A 22889-nucleotide genomic window follows, 5' to 3' on the forward strand; every position below is an offset into this window, starting at 1 on the left:
TGCAAATCGTTGAAGGAGCGGAATCACCACTAGCGGTTTGTTTTAGTGCCAATAACTCTGCTTCTGCTGAACGCCTTGAAGAACTTTTTGCGGCAAAGTATTTCTAGAATAGTCTAATTTAACTTCAAATGCATTTGTCTACTTCAATAAAAAGTGGTTCAGGGCCCCTTTAAAAGAGAATCAGCCACCTCGGTGTTTTGACTAGTTGATGATCTTCAGAAATCATTGTCAACCACACGAAAATGAGCAAAGCATTTCTGAACCAGCTGTAGCATATGATGACGTACGTCATCAAAGCCAGATCCTACACACTACATGCAACCCATAAGGTCAGGCACACATTCGTCACACAGCACTACTAGTTATTCTTCAGCTACTAAGTTCGCTTTGCAATAAGCCACGTTGGTTCTATTCGTGGCTTTGTTCTAAGCGACAGGCCATTCACTGCTTCATTAATTTAAGCCTAATGTGCCAGTAAATGACAGGCAGTGACTACCAGAAATGGCAAACTCATTCCTGTGGTCTAATTGATGGGGTACTGCAAGTACAGCCGAACCTACATATAATGAATTATTGTGTATATAAAACAGCTGTAAAATCCCCTAGAAAATTTCTTTAAGATATTTATTTTATGCATCATATCACCTATATATATTGTACTTTATTGTGATCCCCTTCAGATTCAATATATCTGGGTTCGACTGTATGTAGTACAGTGTGCACAAGTGCAAAAACAAGACAGGCGGTCCAATCTTGTCCGTGCCTCTGTCCTGTATGTTTGCAGTGCACACATAGTAGTTGCAATGCCAGAAGCAACTGAAAGAGAGAGGCCACCTACGCAGAAGTGTGCCGAAGACGCTGGCCACAGCCCTTCGGTTGAAGGCGTCTGGTGTGACCAGTGCCTCCATGGTGCACAAGCCATAGTCGTCGGTGAATAGCTGAAGCCGCTCCCACACGTGTAACATGGGGCCTTGCTTGACCAGGGGGGCTGCAATCGTGTATGCAATCACGCATGAGCACTTGGGTGATTCCACGAGAGATCGAAATACGGCCAAAATCTAATGAAATTTCATGAATTTTTATTTAATATAGAACTTCAGTTATACTATCTTATTTCGCATGATTTCTCGGTGCCAACGATTGAGAACACAAAAAATGACCTAATACAGTGACACTTCTTTTTTAACAGTTAATTAGGGTCTCTATTCCTTATTCGCTTCAATTCGAATTCAAGTACGTATTCAATATTTTTGAATTATTCGGTGCAGCCAAAAGCAACGGACGGCCGGAACAAATACAGATCTCGGAGGCTATCCTTTATATGCCATGACCGCCATACAACTGTACATCTCGAAGGCTATAATACGTTTTTGCATTAGAGAGCCGGAAATACGTCATGGCTGCCATGTTCACAGCAACCGTCACCCAAAAGCTCACTGCATAGCTCACAGCATGGGCAGCCCTGCATTGGTGTACACATTTTTTTGTCTTATCCCCCCCATAAACCTTCAGTTGCGCTTATCCACATGTTGCTTATCTTACTGTCGGCAACCGCTGCAGCCACAGGTGAAGATGGCATCAACTGCGCCTGTGTCTGGGCAGCGCGTGTACACGAAACCAATATGGAACTTTTTCATGAAAGTGCCTGCTGGAGGCGAAGCGCAGTGCGAGACCTGCGTAGTTGTTTTGAAGATGCCTACTGGTACTACTACGGCGCTCGTCACCCACTTGAAGAGACATCTAGACAAATACAAAGAATACTCGGGATTGAATCAACCTTACAGTTTGCCGAAAAAGAAAAGTGAATCAACGGGGCTGTCATCGCAGCTGACCATGGCCAGTTTGTTTAAGCATAAACTTCAGCCGTCATCGATAAAAGCACAAGAGATGACCAAGAAGATTGCAGCATTCATTGCTCACGACCTGCAGCCATACAGCGTGGTCGAGGAATAAAACTTCATCGAGATGATGCACTGTGCCATTCCGGAGTATGTCGTTTCGTCACGTAAGACCTTTCCACGAACGGTCATTCTGAATTTGTATGCGACGAAGAAAAAAAAAATCGCAGCATATCCACGAAGTGAATGATGATGAGTGGGCGAAGCACCGGGGGATCATTCGGGTAAACCACAGCTACGGACGAGAGATAAAGAGAGCGTGCGTCGGGAACGAGAGAGAAAATTACACCATCTTCCCGTAGGGGAACCCTGAGTAGTATGCGAAGCAGCCATGGGGTCGACTCAAGGTAGTTTTATCAGCTGTATAAATTTGGACATGCAGCAGCACCAGCAACGCGCAGAACTGTTGTCGACGCCGTCGGCGTTTTGCCCGCGTTCACACCGAACGCGCGCAAAGTGGAACCGAATGGAACCGGAACGCCATCTAGTGAACACTTCATAAAACTACAGGTGGCTACATACTACTACTACTACAGAGGAGGGAACGACCCACACCCCGAAGAGCTTCGCCCCTAAATGAACGCCAAAAGCGCGTTGGGTGCGTATTTGACAACGGTAGTGCAGAGTGCTTTACTTTGACCCTTTATGGTCATGTGTCGGGCCCATGCCGCCATGCAAAAATATTGGTTCCAGACAGATGTCAGGAAGCGCCCGACGTGCGCGTTTGCTCGCATTCTCTGTTTATTTAGTTTATTTGGGCAGGTTGTGCCATCTCTCGACCGTGTTTTCAATTACAAATTGCAGTTTTCTGTTGCCTACAGTTGAGGGCAGCACATTTTGCAAGGGACTTGAAAAGACTTGAGCTCAAGGCTGCGGCGAGGCGTCTGCAGTGTAGCTTGATGGAACGGCGCTGCCATCTGCTGGCTGCCAAGGGAGTGGCGACAGCGGCTGTAAGCGCACGGGCGGAGAGTTTGACAACTGAAGGTAGTCTAGTAACGTTGCCCTCGCCTGCAAACCAATGCTAAAGGAGCATGCTGGAGAAAACATTGTTCATTTCCCTGAGACGTGAACGGAGAGTGGGGTCTGCCCGACAACATCCAGACTTTTGACATTACTGACAACGGCAGGAACTTCGTTTCAGCTGTTGCCAAATCCCACTGGGCAGGACTTCTCTGTTTTGCACATACCATGCAGCTGTGCATAAATGAAGCCAAAAGGGAAATGGCAATTCCCAGCTTTGTGTGAAGTGTCGATCGATTGTGTGTTGCTACAAGAGAAACGCACATGCACATACACGGCTTATGGACATCCAAAAGGACATGCACATTGCCCAGCATGAAGTGATTCAAGACGTCCCCATGTGCTGGAACACCAAGTACGCTATGACAGAGAGGCTCGCCGAACTTCGTGCCCCAATTTCAGTTGAACTTTGTGAATCTGATGTGGACAACTTCAACTCCAAAGAATGGAAATTATTGGCTGCGGTTGTAAAAGTGTTGCAGCCCTTAGACCAAGCAACGACTGAGCTGTGCGCAGACTGCTATCCTACACTTTCGCAAGTGATACCAACCGCGCATTGTACACAAGTGGTGTCGCATGAGCGTGTGTCTGAAGGTGACGAAGGAGCATCATTTGCAAAGAGCCTTATACACAGTCTTGCAACAAGGTTCCCTGGCTTAGAAATGGCACGTTCCCGCAAATGCAATGCTAGTTGATCCTCGCTACAGACATTTCTTACACTGAAGAGAGTAAAAAAAAAAAACCCAGTAGGCAAGAGCCACACTTGCAACTACAGCAAATGAGCTCAGGCAAGTCCAAAACGATTGTGCTCGGACATCTCTTTGCCCAGACATGGAGAAACCTCCAGCTGACACTCTGTGCAAAACAATGCACATGAAAGTGTTTCTTGCCAAAATGCAGACTACTTGGGTGCCCCTGTGCTACCACAGTCAGAATACCCTTTGGAGTGGTGGAAGAGCCATGGCAGTCAGCTGTACCCAGTGCTGGCCAAGGTAGCACAAAAGTACCTCTCAATTCCTGCCACCCAGGCAAGGAGTGAGAGGCTATTTGCAACAGCAGAAAATATTGTTAGCAGCCAGCGGGAACTGCTGCTCCCAGACCACGTGGAGCAGCTGGTATTTTTGCATGAGAACTTGTGAATGCAGTAAAGAAAAGCTGCGTGTAATTTCTGAATAAATTTCAACTGTTAATAGTTTTCAAGTTCACAAAATGCTGTGCTTACATGAGTTCCAATTCTTAAAAAAGTGTGTAAATTAGTTGGGTCATGATAAAAATGCAAATTTTTCTTTATGATATGTGATACAGTATACTATTTGAATTATTCGACCAAATCACCATTTGCTTCGAATTCGCATCGAGCCTGGAATACATTCCTGGAAAACATGATCATTTAGCAACAATGTTTCGTATATTGGTAAACTGCGAATGTATGATACATTTTTCGAACGCTAGATCCCATGTAAATAACAAAAGGTGCGAGGCATGCACAACTGAGAGCAGTAGGTGCCCGCAATGGCAACTACCCCAAAGTACTTGCTAGACCTTTCTCATAGCAAGATCTACGGTGGCCTGTGCTGCACATTTCAAGAAGAGAACTTGTCTTCATCCGGGTGACAACTGCAGTTATTGGCCCGATCAAGACACCAAGCTGTCTTGCTTTGCGATTAGAATATGCAGCGCAACTAGACGAAGATAGAGAAGATCACACACACGCACACAGCACTGTGCGCGTCTTCTTCCTCTGTCTGTCTAGTCGCGCTGCACATTTTAATCGTGAATCATAACCAACGAGCCCGCCAACATGCTTCAGTGAAGTTCTGTCTTCTTTGCTTTCTTATCAGATCTTGCAGGGCACCCCACACAGTCAAAGTGCTCCATTCGACAAAGAAAAAAACAATGCTTACCATCTGTCGAAGGCGCAGCATGCACCATAGTCTCCTCAGGAGTTGCACTGTGCGATTAAAAAAGAAAAACAGACACTTGGCTGTGCACTGAATGCAGTGTAATAAATGAGAACACCAGGCGTACACGACCCTAACCTCTAAACTGCTGCCATGTTTGCGCTCCGATTTCACCCAGAGGTCACATTTGATGGTCCATACCCTTTATTACTATGTTTATGTACATTCTTAGCCTATTTAATCCAGAACAAAATCAGAAGTATGTGTTGTCTGTTTTCGGTTCCCTTTCAGTTCAATACCTTGCTCACTGCAGCAGCTAAAGCACAGCATGCACTGTGTTTCACCCTACCACTGACTGACAATGCCACCAATTGACAGCAGCAAAGCTGTAATATTTTTATGTCAAACAGTGCGACAGACACAGTAATTTCTGGTTTGTTGTGGATTAAACAATCAATTTATGTACATAAGCGTGGTAGTAAAATTTCACAGTGCATACATTTTAGTACCATATTTATGTACATTATTTGTCTGCTTAATCCAGAAGAATGCATCGTCAGTTGCGACGTTGGACTAAAAAAAAAAAAAAAAAAAAGCTGACTTTACCGCAGTTTATTGGTACACTGACTGCCACAGGTAGGCTAAAGCTAGACTTGTATGTAACGAATTGCAAGTAATTGATTATTTGTAATCTACTTCATTTTTTTTTGGCAATTTTGTACTCCAACGACATTTTGTACTAGGCAATGCTCACTGTAATGCAATTACATTTTTTCAGTAACTAATTACACATAGTTAGCAACTTAACCGACGGGACAAGCTGTAACAGGTGACGCAGCTTTAGGAAGCTGAATTTGGTGGGAAGAACAGTAGAACAGCCAAGATTGTGCCAGATAGGAGCCTCGCGGACACGCATCTTCAGACAGGCAAACCCGGTAGCTCAATATTTCTTTTCTCGTGTTAACGCTCCGACTGATGTTGGCTGACAAAATGAGCCAGTGCTGGCATGTCTTGATAGTGATGACCACTTAATGCTAATGCCAGGAAATCGCCTACGGACAATTTGCACGCCTTTTTATTGCCGCAAGCAGGAGCATCTTCTTCAAGTCCCAGCAACAATGAAACATTGAAGCGCTGTGCTTCACAGACCCAGATGCTGAGTAACGACAATCTTGTGCGCAAAATGTTCATACATTACAGCACTGCCCTACCCCCCAGTGCGCACATTGAGCGAGTTTTCATTGTCGCTGCTGATGTACTCGCGACAAAAATGAGGGAAGATGACCAATGAAATTTTTAAAAATCCTTTGTTAGTAAAGATAAGCAATGTAGGAAGACCGGCAGGGGACACACTGAAATGTGCCAGGCCAGCTCATTCTAATTACAGTCTCTGTGCAATGCTATAAACAAGTCAAACGAAAAAGTCAAACGAAAGTAACGTAAAAGTAATTGATTACTTTTTACTACTTCGGTCAATTATTTTTGTAGGGCAGTAATTATAGTTGGTTACTTTTTTTTTTTCTGTAGCGTATACAAGTCTGGGTAAAACACGGAGCATGCTGTGCTATTGCTGCCGTAGTGAGCAAGCTATCGAACCCGTCCTGAAAAAAAAAAAAAAAAAAAAAAAAAAAAAAAAACCTCTCTTTGGATGCACCGGAACTGAACAAGAACATATTCATCGAGCGGACTTGTGCAGCAGCATCGAGCGGACTCGTGCTGTCTATCGCTTGAACGGAAACTGAGCGGCGAAAGCACAGCACATACAAAGGTCAAAGCCGTGTGGAGATCGCTTTCAAGATCGGTGCGTGCGATAGCCCTCAGCCGCGCAAAGTACGCAGTTGCAGGCAGAGTAGAAGCCTCCTCCCTTCCACGCTGCCTTCCCGCATTCCTCCTTTCACGTGGGAGATTGAGTCGCCCGGTCGCAAGATACGCATTTGGTGCCGCAGCTAAACGTTGCCTCCTCTCCCTCCCATCCCACCGTGGCCTTTCGCGCGACGGAGACGTTGCGTTTGCGCTCCGCTGTGCGTTCGCTTTCCGTGAAAGCGCGCGTCCCTTGCGCTCTTTCACTCGCACATTACACTCGTTGGTTAGAATTGGGTGCATCATTGCGCTTTTTAGACAACTTGAATTTCGGTATTCGATTGTAACGAGAACATCGACTTCAGGTAGCAAACATATGGAAAGAAACTCGTGTTATAATCATGTAAACACGGCAACACACACAGCCGCGATAAAACTGTATGCACCATTAAATGCCACACCTCTGAGTGAAACCCGAGTGCAAATGAACCAGCGGTTTGGCCTAAACTGCAGTGTGACACCAGCCGCTCTTATTTATACTATTACAGTCGACTCACGATAATTCGAAGTTGCTTAATTGGAATTTTTGGTTAATTAGAAGTAAAGGAGTGGTCCTGTCAGTTTTATATTATCAGTTTTTTTATATTATCAGTTATATTATCAGTCCTGTCAGTTTTATATATATTATATTAAATTATAGAGAAAAAATTTCTCGATAATTTGAAGTTAAAAATCTCATAATATTGGTTAATTAGAAGTTATTTTTCAATTGAGAACCTTGAGGCTACCGTAATTTTTCAATAAAATACACAATTTTTCACGTGCCAAAACAGCTACTTGACCGCGTTGGTGTCGTCGCCATCGCAGCTGCCTGCAACGCACTGTTATCGCCATCACCACTGTCCGCAGCACCACATTTCTTGAAACGGCACGATTGTTTAGTCAACGCCGGCGTTTCGTAAGCTTCGTCCAGTCTCTTGTTTTTCGTCGAGTGCAACAGCCGCGCATTGGTTAATTCCGCACGTTTCTCCACGCTTCTGATTTTTGAGTGTCATAGTGGCGACGATTGATAATGGCAACTCGCGGTTCTTACCGAACACTTGACCTGGCAACGCAAGTCGAAGTTTTGAAAGAAGTTGACAAAGGAGGCACCCCAAGCAAGACATCGCATACAAGTACGGCATTAAGCCTAATACATTCTCAAATTTATCAAAAATAAGCGTTCAATATTGGATGCTTTTGAAAATGACAAGTTCAAGATGTCACGGAAGCGAATGCGCACCGGTGCCTACCCCGAGTTGGAAAACGCACTGCTGATTTGGATCAAAGAAGCTCGCAATAACAAACTTCCCCTCAGTGGTGAGGTCGTCGCGGTGAAAGCCTTATCGCTTGCAGCAATGTTGGATATCAACGATTTGGCTTCGTCGGATGGGTGGCTGATGCGCTTCAAACATCGGCATGACCTCATTTTCAAGAGCGTGTGCGAAGAAAAGGGGTCTGTAAACCCTGGAAACTTGCGCGACATGGAAAGCTGAAAAGCTTCGTAAGTATCAGCCGGTTGACATCTTTAACGCAGACGAGACTGCGCTTTTTTACCGGCTGCTACCAGACAAGACCCTGACATTCAAGGATGATGACTGTGCTGGAGGCAAACAGACTAAAGAAAAGGTGTCGGTTCTGATCGCAGCAAACATGACTGGCACCGAACGATGTCGCCTGCTTGTCATCGGGAAGGCCGCAAAGCCTAGGTGTTTTAAAGGCGTAAAGACGCTTCCTGTGGACTACGCCTCAAACAGGAAGGCGTGGATGACGTGCAACATTTTCAGAGAGTGGATCACCAAACTTGATCGCAAGTTCACGTCGTCGAACCGCAAGGTGCTGTTCCTTGTGGACCAATGCAGTGCCCACATGAATGTGCCAACCTTCAATGCTATCCATCTTGCATACTTGCCTGCAAACACGACGTCGGTGTTGCAGCCGATGGACCAAGGCATAATAAAAATGTAAAGGTCCTGTACAGGCAGCACCTTGTCGAGCGCATGATTTTGTGCATGGACAACTCCTCGAAATACGAAGTAAGTGTACTTAGTGCCATCCACATGCTAGCGCGAGCTTGGGGCCGCTTGAAAGATGAGACTATTGCCAACTGCTTCCGGGCTTGTGGTTTTGTGGAAACTTCAGGGGATGGTTCTTGTCCGCCGGAGTAAGTGAGCTCGACGACGGTAGCTTTGGCACCGCTCTCGGTGACGTTCGTTTTGAACAGTACGTCACCGTGGACAGCACTGTGGAAACATGCGGTCCACTGATGGACAGCAAAATTGTGCAGATCGTTCGGCCCCATGAATGAAAGCGACGCTGACGCTGACAATCGAAAACGAGCTACAACCGAGGGCTGCCGATGTAGCTGCGGGTCTTGCTCTCGCGCAGCAATTTTTTGTTGGAGAAAGCAACGCCGATGAAGCACTTGGACACGTCTACTGCTTGCAAAACATGCTTGCCGCAGCTAGATTCGGCAAGCAGAAGCAGACGAAGATGACTATTTTTCATAAAAGACTTTCCGCTTTGAAATTAATAAAGGTGCCGTTTTTTGTGCTTTTCATTTAATTGGAAGTTCGTTTAATTGGAACTTCTTTGCGGTTACCGTGAACTTCGTATTAATGGGAGTCGACTGTACAACAATCGCTATGTGCTTTCTGAAGCATGCGTGCTCACATTGCAAAGCTGTGATAATTTGGCAGAAAAACACTGATTTCGCGCAGCACCTTCACAACAAAGTCACTTACAGGATCACTTTTACTGGCACACTTATTTGTTTCACAGTATACCCAATATCCTGTGAGATCATAGCAGGATCTGCTGCTATAATTTTACTGTGCCATACAGACTGAAATATGAGGAAATAGTCTTAATTTCATTGCCGTCACACTAGCTTGCTGACGCAAAACTGAGTAAACAAGCAAGACAAGAAAACACAGAAGTTTGATTTTCATTTTCTCCAGTAAAAGTTAACTTTTTTCTCACATATAACAGTTTTGAGAGAATGCTAAACCACTCTAAACTGATTCGTTGCTGCCCTCTGGTGTCCCATTAACTGCTCTCACAATAAAGGAATCATGCAAAGCAAGAAGCTAGAGCTCGTAGCTGCCTACACTGGTGCCACAGGAGCCTGCTCTGGCTCATCCTCGGGTGGTGCCTGCCCTTCTGGAATGGGCAGCTGGTCTTCCTCGGCCCCTGCACAAACAAGAACGATTGAGAAAGAATGCGCCAGCTTGCGGCCAGAGTATGCCAACAGCTGCACGACGCTAACTTTCCATCAGCGCCACAGAGTTTGTCAGAATGGAACCCAGAGGGAAGAAATATGGTGCCACTGTCAATGTGAATTTCTAAAAGGGTGCTACGATTCCACGGGAACCCTGGGAGGCGAAAGGTTTGGCTTGCGTTGAATGTGGCTTGGCCCAAAACATGCCCAAGTCTGAGGAAATAGAGCTTACTTTGAATTAAATCTTCATAACAAGAGTTGATTGTCCTGCATTGTGCATCTTGCGTCAACGCCTGCTCACATATAACAAGAACCGAAATATATACGTAAAGAAACATACCTAACAGCAGACTTCCATAATAAAAAGATACATATACCAGTATTGAAACTGGTGCACAGTGAACACAGGCTTTCTTGTCCTCCTCCCAACTTCAGCAATGCGACCGTACTGCTAACATTCAGTATAACTGTAGACACCCTAGAATGAGTGCTTAATCTCTATTAAAAAAATTATTGTATAATAGCACAACAAAAACATAATCTTGCACACCACTTCAGCGTATCCTGGCTCTCCGAGAAAGAACCAAGTTTAGAGCCCCACACTTCCGGACATTCACGTGCATACAACAGCCCAGCAGTGTTGCGTTTCGGCCTGGGAAACAACTGCATTATCCAAGGCAGCCAGTTATGTTTACTATATTCTGTCATATATCTATCGGCTCATAGTTTCCCCTCTGCTACTTATGTATGACAGTCCAGCTGCTTGTCGTGGTTTTAAGCATCAAATCGATCCAGAGCAGGGTTTCTGACAAGTAAAATAAACTTTGCATCTATGAGCTAAATTGGGAATCAAACTCTGAAAACATAGTTGAAAAGAAATTTAGTTGCAGCAAACAGCCACAACAGGAGTGCTACAGGTAACCGAAAAATAAACTGTTCAGGGCCAACTTGAGGGGCGCTGGCCATAAGCCGCACATCGAGCAGCATGCAGAGGTTTAGTGACAATTTACAAAATTCAATGCAATCACAACCTTCCATTTAACAGGTACGGAAAGAATTGATGAAGTGGTTGATGAAACAAGGTAAAATCCTCAAAAAAAAAATAATAATAACAATCTTAGCCCTGATGACGCTGTGTACACTTGTGTATGCCAAAAAAGTGCATCAACAGCAATAGCATTGAACAAAGTTATGAAACTTAAAATGTGTTGCATACATTTTTTAACTGTTCCAATTGGAATCATGTTGGAACTTTGAATAACGGGTTCAAAATGTTTTAGTAAAACGTGGGGGATGGTAGAGGGTTGCGTGTACTTGCTTGATGTGAGATGTCGTTGTATGTAGTGGGTGTACCCCTTTCATTGTTTTTCACAATGTGTTTTATCGGGCATAATTTTCCAAGTGCCTGGATGGGTGCTTTTCAAGCTTGCTAGACATGAAGTAGTTGATGTTCTCATATTTAATGTTCCTGTAGCAAATTTTTGCATGGAGTCCATATGTTCTGTGAACTTGACAAAACTCACTAAAGAATTGAAAATTCTTAATCTATTCTGCAGCTGTGTGCTTTTTATATGATTCTGAATATGCAATAAATGCAGGGAAAGTAAGTTTTCAGTCAACAGAATTTGTTGGCGTATGAAAGGGTTAAGCCTTGTAGCAATTAAGCCTGGACAAAATGTAAACAAAATACCACAAAAGCCTGAACGCGTGAACCAATCGCTGGGACATTCTGCAGCAAATGCCCAAATAAATCCTCTTACCAGGAACTTGAGCTTGCTGCTCTTCCTCAGGAATCCCGCTCATTGACGGACCCACACTGTGGGAACAAAAACAGTGTTAACAGATAAGTCACAATGGAATGAGGGCGGAATGATCAACGACTACTCACGAGGTCCTTATGGCCAGCTTCCCCTCTCCGCCTGCAAAGCGGGGAAAAGGAAAAGTTGTAAGAGAAAATTTTCTGAATTCTTTGAATGACTGAAGCTTTTTGCGAGGCTTCTGACGGACAAGGCATGAGCGCCACTTCAACTTTGCGGAGTTTAGAATTTCTTCAAAAAATAGTTTCAGCTCACACAGCACTACTTTAACAACAAAAGAAGAAGAAAAAAAAAGCAAGAGTTAAGAATTGGAAAGCATGCTTTTTGGTGCAAAGGCATGTGGCAATGGCTAGAATATAATTTGTGAGTCATACGAAAACCTGGTATCTCTGGAATAGTTTTCATGCCTTGCACTGCATGCCGAGTTAAGGCAGAGTCCACGTAATTTTATTGTGAGAAATTTGTGGCACCAGTGCTAAAGCGCTACCCCATGTAGCACAAGTCACTGCCAGTTTAGCATATCCCTCCATATACAAGAGCATTCGACTGAGTGACCTTTAGCACTTAACATAGTAAATAGTGCAGACAACAGGAAAATACAGATGCAAACCGGACAGACATGCGCTGTTTGTGCCTCTGTGCCATTGTTAGCGCTGTTAACCACAATGACCAAAAGCCAATGCGACCATCTCGGAACACTGGCTCTGTTCCAATACTCCCTGCAGAAGACTATACAGTAGATCGCAAAGTGGAAGGGACAAAGAAGAGCTTTAGGAAGACTGCATACAGGCTACTATGGTATCTTAACAATTAAGATAGCAGCTGAGGATTAGCAGCCTTGCACACAAGAATGTGATCACATTTTGTTTTGTTCACCTGTAACGAGCCCCCCATTGCCGCTTTCTTTTTTTTTTTTTCAAATGGGGGGGGGGGGGGGGTTTGAACATGCAAAGTGTTCAATAGCGGTGACATTTCTATCTCGCATCTTTCTTTTTGGTGATGTGAGGTGGTGTCCAGCTACAGAGGCAGGTTCCAATTGTGGGGCTCAAAGCTGTCTTCTAGCCATCAAAGTAGACTGGCTTCAATGCTGGCAAGGCTCCTGTAATGGCCCTAAGAAAGGGCTGACAGTATCAATAAAGAAGACAGAAAAGAAAGATTGGAGCACACCCTCTCGTGCTATTCCTTTAATGCTCGTAATCGATGCATCGTTTGTACAGAGCATGACATTCCAAATTCAAGGACAAGTCAAGGATTTCACGGATGTAGAAGGCCGAAATTCCAGGATGGGGTAAACGAACGTTAGTCGTACAGATACACTGAAAAATAGTAAAATGTCCTTCATAGCTGCAATTTCTTGCAGCTATGTACCTACTGAGTTGCACACACGCTTCAAGCTTTTCAGGTGGCTTTTCAAAGCCGACTTCCTTGTTGTAATGATGCCAATTGCCCTCAAGCCCGATGGTTAGTAGTGTTCAGCTTCACAGTCAACGAGTACCCTATGGGTGGCGCCTCATGACGAAAGTCAGAGGAAGTAATCCTGACAGACACGTGAAGCGTCCACCGCATCTCCTCTGGAACGGCAGCGACGTACACGTGACACAAGCAGTCATACCCTCTGGGTAGCGTCACATCGCGACAACTCACTGAACTAAGGTGCACCATCGTGTTAAAGCCAAATGGTTGTACCTTACTTTTCGCCATGCATTTCTAGAAGCTGGGGGTCGGAAATGGAGCCATGATGGCTACAGTGTGAACCAACTATGAAAATAACAAAAACAGTGCTACGGCTTGGTTGCCTTATCTGACTTCGTCTAGCTCAACGACTACAATGGTAATTGAAACAAGCCTGCCGCTGGTGGCTGCGAACACGCCACATTGCATCGCTTAGTGACCCTCTGAAAATAAAATATCTAGAGGTTGTTTTCCTGCACAACAGTATTCGTGGCACAGCCTGACGCAGAGATTGTTACTTCGGATGTTTAAAGGATGCCCCTAACCCCAGATTTAAGGAATTCAAGAAGCACATTCATTTTTTAGAAATTCAACAATTCTCAAGAACTTCAAGGAGGTGTACAAACCCTATCGATGAGGCTAAACGAATAAGGCAGGGGCTTTTGCAGTACCTGCATGAAACGAGCCTTCATGCTTATGCAAGTCAACTTCCGTTTTCAATCACAACTGGCGCCCATGCATTTCTGTGGCCCGAAAATTTCGTTATTTCGAATATAATATTGGCCTTCGCCGGATAATTCGAACTTGACCAGTCAGCATGCACGTGCTTGACTGACCCCAATAGTGCCAGCGTCCGTCTCAGTGAAGCTTATGGGGACTATGAATGCGTTGAACGAATGTAAACTCTCGTCAAAAACGCTTATTTTCAGCTTGCCATAGGACAATTTTTTAAGCAATAGCTATAGCTCACAATGTCGTGATTACGGTATTTACCCGACCTAATTCGCCCCCCCCCCCCTCCCCCCCGCAGAAATTTTGGCCGAAAATTGCTTGCAGTTCAATCGGATGCGAAGCCAAAACCCCCTTCGCGGCATTCAATAAGCTTTTTTTGCATAGCATCAGTGAATTAAGGCAAAGCTAACTTTAAAAACCGTGCGGCGAAGCTGAATTTAGGTAACTGGCCACCACTGTGCAACACACATTAGGCCTTTGCCTATTTTTCTTGCTGAAACATCGGCTGCACATTAGATTTAAACTTTTTTGGGGAGACTTGGTGTCATTTCTACGTTAGTTTTATACTTTGCACATATAGAAAGTGGGTGCACGTTTGATTTGAGGGCTTGTTAGAATCGGGCAAATACTGCCAAATGAATCGGCAGTGCGCTGTTTCTTTGTTTTTTTTTCCATCTTGTTAAAGTCGACGCGCTGGGTAATTTGATCAATTTTGTAGGTACCGTCAGGGTTGAAATGCCGGAAGTCAACTGAATAAAAGTTGGGGTACACCCCATGCGACAAACGGCCAAATGGAGTTTAAGGGTGCCTGGGGCCTCCTCTCCATGATCATGAAATTTCATTTTAAGATTATGCCACGTGGCATCCCTGGTGGAAAAAAGAATAAGACGCGGAGCCTACGCAATGTTGTACTCACTGGCAGTTGAGGTGTCCTGCAGTGAAGGTTCCCTGGCCACTTCCAGGCCATGAGCTGAGGGCAGCTCCTGCACAGACAGTGAGCACTGTTGAGTAGTAGCAGAGCTTACATTCATGTTGTCAGCACTTCATCATAGCTTCATTCTTAAGCTGGAACCGCATGGCGCGTTTTTCACTCACGAAAAACGCAACGTGCAGCGAACGCCGGCGTTGCCGTTGACACGCGAGCACCCGCACGAGAAAACCGCGCCAGTCCGCCGTTTTCCGGGCTGCCAGACAACATAACTCCCAATGACATGAATTGTCTCTGTTACCGCATATATAATATGCCCTTAAAGTTACCGAACACTACAATAAAAATAATCTTCGTGTAATTAAAGAGCGCCAATTTTTACAAATTATTTATCAATCTTCATTTCAAACAACAAGATTGTGTGCAAAACTGCGGCTATGTACCTTCCGCATGCTGAGCGGCGCTGCTTGTTTACAGCTTCACGTAGAAAATGGAGTGTTGGCCGCTTATTACCGAGCAGAGGAGGCGATTGCTACTATTTATGGCCTCATTAAAGGTTGCTTTGCCCATTTTGGGTGAACACGATGCGACACGTGTACCACACGTTTCCTCCGACGCGCGCGCTAGTTCTGCAGAGTAAAAAAAAAAAAAAAAAAAAAAGTTCCACCAAAGAGATTTTGCCGAGATGCGCAGAGCCATCTGGTGGAAAAACCGAAAAACCAAAATGCCACGTGACTGCACTCTGATTGGCGGACGCGCCGCGCGAGGCGTTTTTTTACTCCGAGTAGCAGCACGCGGGGGCGCAATTTCGTGAGGTATCCTGGCAGCAGAATGACGCATGCGTCCCACCATCCGTGCGTCAATCGCACCTGAAATCGTACCATGCGGTTCCGGCTTTAAAGATGGTAACAGCACGAACAACAAAGTACAGTGGAATCTCGATGATAGGAATCTCACGGGGTCACGAAAAATATTCGTATTAGCCGAAATTCGTATCATCGAAACACAATTAAAACTAGCTAAATTAAAGAGTCTGAGGTGAACTCACTCGGGCACACGCACGTAAAAAGCATTTACAGTATAGATCAATTAAAAACGTGAGTTCTGCACTATAAACTTATCTGTTTATAGTGCAGAACTGGCTACAATGCGGCCTTTTCCGACTCCCGTTTACCCTCCCATAGAACTCCATGTATACGCACCCCGCTTACAGTGCAGCCGCGTGAGACGAAATACCGATTATAATGCAGCTTCCGCGGGAAAATCTCGCCGACAAGGGCGGTAGCGAGCACGCTTCTCAACGAGGTGCGCCCACCGATGGGAGAGATCAACGAGGGCTATGCGGAGGAAGAGCATGAGACAAGGAGCACGAGTCCAAGGGCGATAAAAACGTCGCCGCGAGCCATATGTGCGAGTGAAAGCGTTCTTTTAGCACGCCTTCACAGAGAGCGAACGTGACTTCCGTCGGGCGAAAGGCCGTGGGGGTATGGGAGGGAGGGACGGAGGGGAGGCGACGCTGTGCTGCGCCTATCTTGCAACCGGGTGCAAGGGTAACCGGCGACGCAATCTTCCGTGCGAAAGGAGCAAACAAATTATTCCGGAACCCCCCACTTCAGCGTGCCTCAATCAGATCGTGGTTATGGCACATAAAACCCCATATTTAATTTTAATTAAACCTTTTTTTCTTCATTTGTGAGCCTCTTTTATATTTGGAATAATATGTATATTTACTGCTGTTTATGTTCCACAATCTTTTGTAATCAAAACCAACTCCCCTCTGTAATGCCCTTGGGCCCTGAGGGTATTGTAAATAAATAAATAAATAAGTAGAGTGTTATAAGACTGAAACACGTGGCTTTTTTTATTTTCACCTGCCAGCCTGAAGTTCCCGGGAGCTCAACTGTGATATCCGAACATGAGCAAGAGGTCTCTGTCATCACTAGCAGCAACAGCGATGATACTGTCTTAAATGGCTTAATCGACCAGTACGAATCACTGATGAAAGTATATCGTGGCTCCTCATAATGGAGAGCGACGCGTATTCACGTGCACAAAAGATGGGACACTCGCCTCACAGTTGGAGTTTTTGAAGCAGCAAGCATACCATTTGCTGGAATGCAAATAAAAAAGTTAGCATAGCTTGCAATGGAGGCACAATGCTAGAGACAGCGGAGCTGATGGGCACCTAGCTAGCCCTGGCTTTTGAGCTAGGCTAAGCACTACCAAGTTATCCCAAGCATTTCCCGGAATTTATTGATTTTAGATCGATTAGCTATTGATTGGCTATCGCAAGGTATTCGCCACGTATTTGGGCTAGGTTAAGCACTACCAAGTCATCCCGAGTATTTCTCAGAATTTATTGATTGATCATTGATTAGCTATTGATTGGTTATCGCAAGGTATTGGCCACATATTTGGGCTAGGCCCTGATCTACCAAATCATCCCCAGCATTTACCGGAATTTATTGATTATCGATTAGCTATTGATTGGCTATCGATAGGCTAAGCACTACCAAGTCATCCCCAGCATTTCCCGAGATTTAATGATTATTTGTCGGTTATCAATTAGCTATTGATTGGCTATCGCAAGGTATTGGCCACGTATTTGGGCTAGGCAGAGCACTACCAAGTCATCCCCAGAATTTTCCGGAATTTATTGATTATTGACTGATTATTGATTAGCTATTGATTGGCTATCGATGACTTGGCAATGATTGGCTTTCAGCGCTTTTACCAAAGCCGCCTAGCTTACTTAAGAACTTCTAGATATCGCTGTTACCGAAGTCTGCAAGTCGTGCGCGAAACCCATGTAGGTAAGCATCATTAGGGCACGAAAGTTTCGGCGCCGCATTTCAAACCTGTCTCCAAAAGGTATACAAATCCTATTATGTCAGTCGCTAAGCAAATATAACGTTGCAGTCACCGAGATGCACATGTGCAAAAATAGTAATGCAGAACAACCGCTTACTACATACAAAGCTCGAACAAATACGATACTCAACGCATAATCAGTGGGTAACAACCGAAATGAAAGAGCAGCTGGCACTTTTCAACGTTTGTCTCGCATGCTGCAATGAACAGCCGATGTAATTTCTTAAAATACATGACGAATTTTTCTCGGTGGTGGAGTCACAGAGATGTCTGGGAAGCTCGTGCACAGTACTCAACGAACATGGACTGCGGTGGTGTGGTTGACCAGTTGACTACAACCAAGATGGTGGCAGTGCTACTTCCGGAAACCCGGCGCATGCGCAGATCGGTCGGTGGGATCGGTCTATTACAACTTGCCACTAGTCGTAAAATATCCTCTGGGCTTGTCTTGCGCCCTACCAACCTGTCCCTTGTTTTATTGTGCTATAAGCATGCGACCACGCCGTACAGAAAAGGCAGCTCCCAGTATTTCCAGACAGACACCACTCACAAAGAGCAGCAGAAGAACCTCGTAGAACATAAACTGGCACTGAATATCGAAGGGCATGATAACGTTCACATAGAATCACTCAGTGTTTGTAGTTTCTGTCATATTACGCAGCCCACTTTTATGACCTGTCCTTTCTGCGGGGCATCCCGGCTCCAATGAAAAGCAAGGAAAAAAGGATATGCAGATCCCGCCCACTGTGGGAATCCGTGTTCTATGAAGCATTTTGTAAGTAGCTGTCTGTCTATCCTAATTTCAGCTTGAACAATGTGTTAGCAGATAGTGCAACATGTCCGTCTGAGGCGAGCAGTTGTATGCGTGTGACGTGTGTCCAGTAGAAGATCGTTCATACGTGCTGGAAAAATAAAACCGTAGGAAAAGATGTACTAACCAGGAAAACGTAAGTTCTGAAGTCACTAAAAATTCACCAGACTCAACTTTCGTTTACGTCTATGTAATGTGAAGCGTTCAGTCAATCATTGCAGCATGAAACGCCGAAACGCGCCGATCTGGTGGGGCTCAGGCGAGCCGTGACCCGCGTTGTCCTTTTTGCGGCTTCAGCAAGCTTCCGTTCGTGCTCCACGAAGTTGGCCTGGGCCAGCAGCTTCTTTGGGCGGAGCATTTTGGCGGGAAGTTTAGACCTGCCCACTCGGTGACAATCGTTGTGGCACGATAGGGCAATGCGTGTTGAGCACATGGGGCCCTGACGACCTGTGACGCGCATTGTCTTTTTAAGACGGCAATGGGAAACTAAAATGAAATCGAGCTGTTTCACTCTGGTGGCATCATGGTATACGATGCCACCAGAGTGAAACATGACACTGTTGTCTCAAAACAGCAATGGGCATTCTCTGGGTGCCTTCCATGAAGCGACCACTTCACCAATGCCCGCCTAGACGACGACGGGGCCTGGCGTTGACGATTACCAGCAAAAAAAGAAGCTCCCTTCGAGATGACAGCAATTGCCGCATTCTGTGGAAGCAGTAACGAGCGTCAGTCAAGGCCAGGCTCCTCAAATCGCTACAAGCTGACCGTCACGGAGAGCCCGCTAATTGTTGCCAGGGGTCAACGTCAACAACTTCCATGGGAACAAAGTTTACTCCAGATTCCCAATTGCATCGTATGCAGTGGCGAAGGTACATCAGAGGCGGAGCCCAGCAAGGTGGTGCAACCATGGGCGGAGTTCGACCATTCAGTTCAACCATTCCAATTGGACGAATTAAGGTCATTAGATTCCCTTGTTTGGTGACGTAGGGTAGACGCTGGCTTAAACAGTAGATCTTGGGTGCTCTGACGTGTACAGTGGAATCTCGATGATACGAATCTCACGGGGTCACGAAAAATATTCGTATCATCGAAACAATTAAAACTCGCTAAATTAAGGCGGGACGCGGGGATCAGATCGCGAAAATCGCGAGAAAAATTTATTTTTGAAAACCACGCGTTTGGGTATCTGCAACGCCTAACCTACGCTGCATCAAAATGGTTTGGCTGAAAACGCACTGAAAGTGCCCGAAAAAGTTTAATTCGTCAGTGCGCAGGGCGAGAAAACAGCTTTAAATCGCGCAAAATCACCGCAGTTCACGGAGCCATATCTCGTATTTCCCGCCACCGAGCGCCGCCATCTTGGTATCGTTCGAAAGCTCAAAGTTTCGCCGTTCCGCTTCTCAATTCGTCCGTCATCGCCAACTTGTAACAAACGCACAAACACCAAAGAAGCGCGGGTCTGCGATACGTAGTCACACAGGCCCTCTGATAAAAGCGGGCCTCCGATTGGCTGCCGTGCTGAAAGGCGTCTCTCCATTGGTTGCTGCTGTGGCAGGGGCAAGATGGCAACCGCAGTTGTCTGCTTTGTAAACCACGCCGGCGTCTTCACTTGACACAAAGAATTCGGATTACTGAGAACTCCCAGGTTAGTGATGGATCGCCGCTCGTTGGCGAATAAACTTTGGACGAAGCACGCCTTCGGAATATGGAAGCGCTCCTACAGCAAGAAAAATACGACGGCGATTAGCGGGAGAAGCGGAGGAGCACCCGACTGAACGAGCGCAACCTTGCACGGTGGATTACGTGCTGCGCTATCTTGCACCGTGTGACTCCAGCAGCGAAACCCACAATCGCCCTGTGCCATCGGCACCGATAACGCAGCCGACGGAAGACGCGCCACCGGAGGCTCCTGTGCTTTGGCGTACGGCCGCGCGAATCAGCTGAGATCGTATCTCGGTAGACATAGCTTGCTGCGACTAGGCAAAATGGCGCAAAAAAGAACGCGGCCCGAAGCACGGCAGCCACTCCGCCCGATGGCACGCGGAAAAGGATGAAAAGCACAAAAGCAACAAAAGCGCCACCACTTCGAACTCTTCGCACCCATTCGCGGCCTCCGCGCTGTCTGGCGTCGCGTCCGCGCCTCTGCACCAAAAGAGAAAGGGAGAAAGCGCGTGACTGCGCGCTGTTCTCTTTCGCGGCCGTCGGTGGGGCGGCGTTTATTCGTATCAACCGACGCGGGTTGAAAATCGATTCGTAACAACCGTTTTCTAGCACGTTGCAAAGTAATGGGTCTCGGCCGGGACCGCAGAAAAATTCGTATCATCCAGAAATTCGTATTAGCCGTGATCGTATCGAGGTTCCACTGTAGTGTGATCAGACATGTAAAGTGCTCAGACATGGAGGGTGCTACATATCCATGCAGCCAGTTGTGGGTTGTAAATATGTTAAATAAACCAATGTGTTTCCTTCAACCTCCCGAGCTCATCTCCTCGCCGACAAGCACCTCTCGGTGATAGAAATGAATGACAGCATGGGTCTGCTTAGCTTAGTGTGACGCCTTGGTATAGTTCAGGCCAGCTACAGTGGAACCTAGCTGATACGATTCTGCGTAATGTGTTTTATGGGATGATACATTTCTTTTTCTTTTCCTGATAATACGATTTGGTTGGATAATACATCGGATGATACGATTTTGGGATGGGGGGGACATGCTTTATTTTCCGGTTCCTGTGAAGACCGTAGCAACAAGGTTCCACTGTACCAAGTTCTAGCCGCTCCGGCGGCGTAGGTAAGCAACCCTTTGTGTGACTAACTACGAACTCCAGAACCGGATCCCAACAATGCTCACTTCACACCATCTGCAGTAGGGAACGACGGTGCGTTTGGGTTATTGCCTATTAAAAGCATGCAGTACGCTTGTAATGGCACTGCAACACATGCACTGTGAAACAGATTACCATGGTAAAGATGCTTATTGCAATGGGGTAGTGGTCATAGCTGTGAATGGTAACATGCAACAAGCCACGAAATTTCCTGGTAACGGAATAAGAAACCAAGTGCATGGCAACATTTTCATGAGAGATGGGTAGAAGAGTGCAGCGGGGAAGGTGTTGCGGTAGCCTTCTGCTCTCGATGGGACATGCCTCGTTCTTTCTTTTTTACATGGCATCAAGCTGCCGGAAAACGTATCATATGATCGCAGTTTGGCGACATACAGAAAGTTAGTGCAGAAAGATCATGTTTTTCTGGGAACGTATTAGCCATTAAAAAAAAAAAAAAACATGTATTGGGTAATTTTTTTTTGCATTTTCAATTGCAAACGTTGGCACCGGGATATCATATGAAACAGGATTGTATCACTGAGGTTCTACTGTATATCTGCGATAATAGCAAGACGAAGGCATCAAGGTGACAGAGGCATGACCAAGGTGGTGGTGAGATCAATGATGACAGTGGCATGATAACAATGAAATGACAATACATTTGACATCTTCTGTGCTATCTGTAGTGCTCTGTTTCCTACTCAGTACTGTCAACCGGCACTACCAACCATGCAAGATAGATATATACTTACCTATCGCAAAGTCAATAGAAGAGGCAAAGAATGCTTGGAGTTAAGAAATGCAGCAAGGTACAAATGTCGACTAGATGGGAACATATTATGGTGAAGCAATAGGATAAACATAGAACACAGTTTAAGGCACAACAGAACAATGATTACCAAGTAATGATTCTAACTGCCGCAACCAGAACATCTTGGGTTTAACCAGTGTTTTTGCATTTATAAATATACCCTTAAGCTCATACTGCACTGCAAAAGGAAAAAAATAACTAGTGATAGAGCAAAATACAGCACTCATAAAATGCTAGCAATACAGACAGTAGTGCGGAAAGAAAATGAAACACCTGATCTCAGCTAAAAAGAACATACATAAAAGAAGAAAATAGACTAGAAAGAAGATAGGCTATTCTCAAAACAACAATTGGTGAACAAATAACAAGAAAAAAGTTCACTGACGATTACCATACTCCATAATGCGAAATTTGAGCGCAGCTTTGTATGTATTTTCATTTCAAGATCTATTGGCTGGCGCAGACAATCTGTCTCGTGCGGCACGTTGTAAACGGAGCGAAGTGTGGCGCGACTGCCTCACTAATCTGGAGATCCCAAGAGTCAGTGATGGTGTATGGAAACAACACCCCCAGACGTAAGTTTACTGCACAGGGATAGACATGGTAATATGACAAGCTGCATTTCGCAGCCGTCACATTTAATGTGAGATGACATATTTCGGTTGTTGCAATATTAACTGCAAGTTGATAGTCAGTGCTGCGAGTGAAATTTGTGTCTAGTCTTCGCACTGTTCCCCTGGCATAAAAACCTAGAAATTGCATTC

At 45.4% G+C, this 22889-nt stretch overlaps 1 protein-coding gene across 3 annotated transcripts in view; it reads right to left on the bottom strand.

The window, feature by feature from the left end:
- Positions 1–22889, bottom strand: part of LOC119455800 (meiotic recombination protein REC8 homolog) — a 92593-nt gene that overhangs the window by 9071 nt on the left and 60633 nt on the right. For all 3 annotated transcript variants that reach the window (XM_049669328.1, XM_037717270.2, XM_037717269.2), the window contains exons 14-19: positions 14796–14862; positions 11767–11797; positions 11639–11694; positions 9769–9850; positions 4823–4869; positions 839–988 (exon numbers count right to left, since the gene is read on the bottom strand). In XM_049669328.1, the coding sequence (XP_049525285.1) occupies positions 839–988; positions 4823–4869; positions 9769–9850; positions 11639–11694; positions 11767–11797; positions 14796–14862 (433 nt within the window). The remainder of the gene's footprint in view (positions 1–838; positions 989–4822; positions 4870–9768; positions 9851–11638; positions 11695–11766; positions 11798–14795; positions 14863–22889) is intronic.

Source organism: Dermacentor silvarum, chromosome 6 (assembly GCF_013339745.2).
Source record: "Dermacentor silvarum isolate Dsil-2018 chromosome 6, BIME_Dsil_1.4, whole genome shotgun sequence".
NCBI lineage: Eukaryota > Metazoa > Arthropoda > Arachnida > Ixodida > Ixodidae > Dermacentor > Dermacentor silvarum.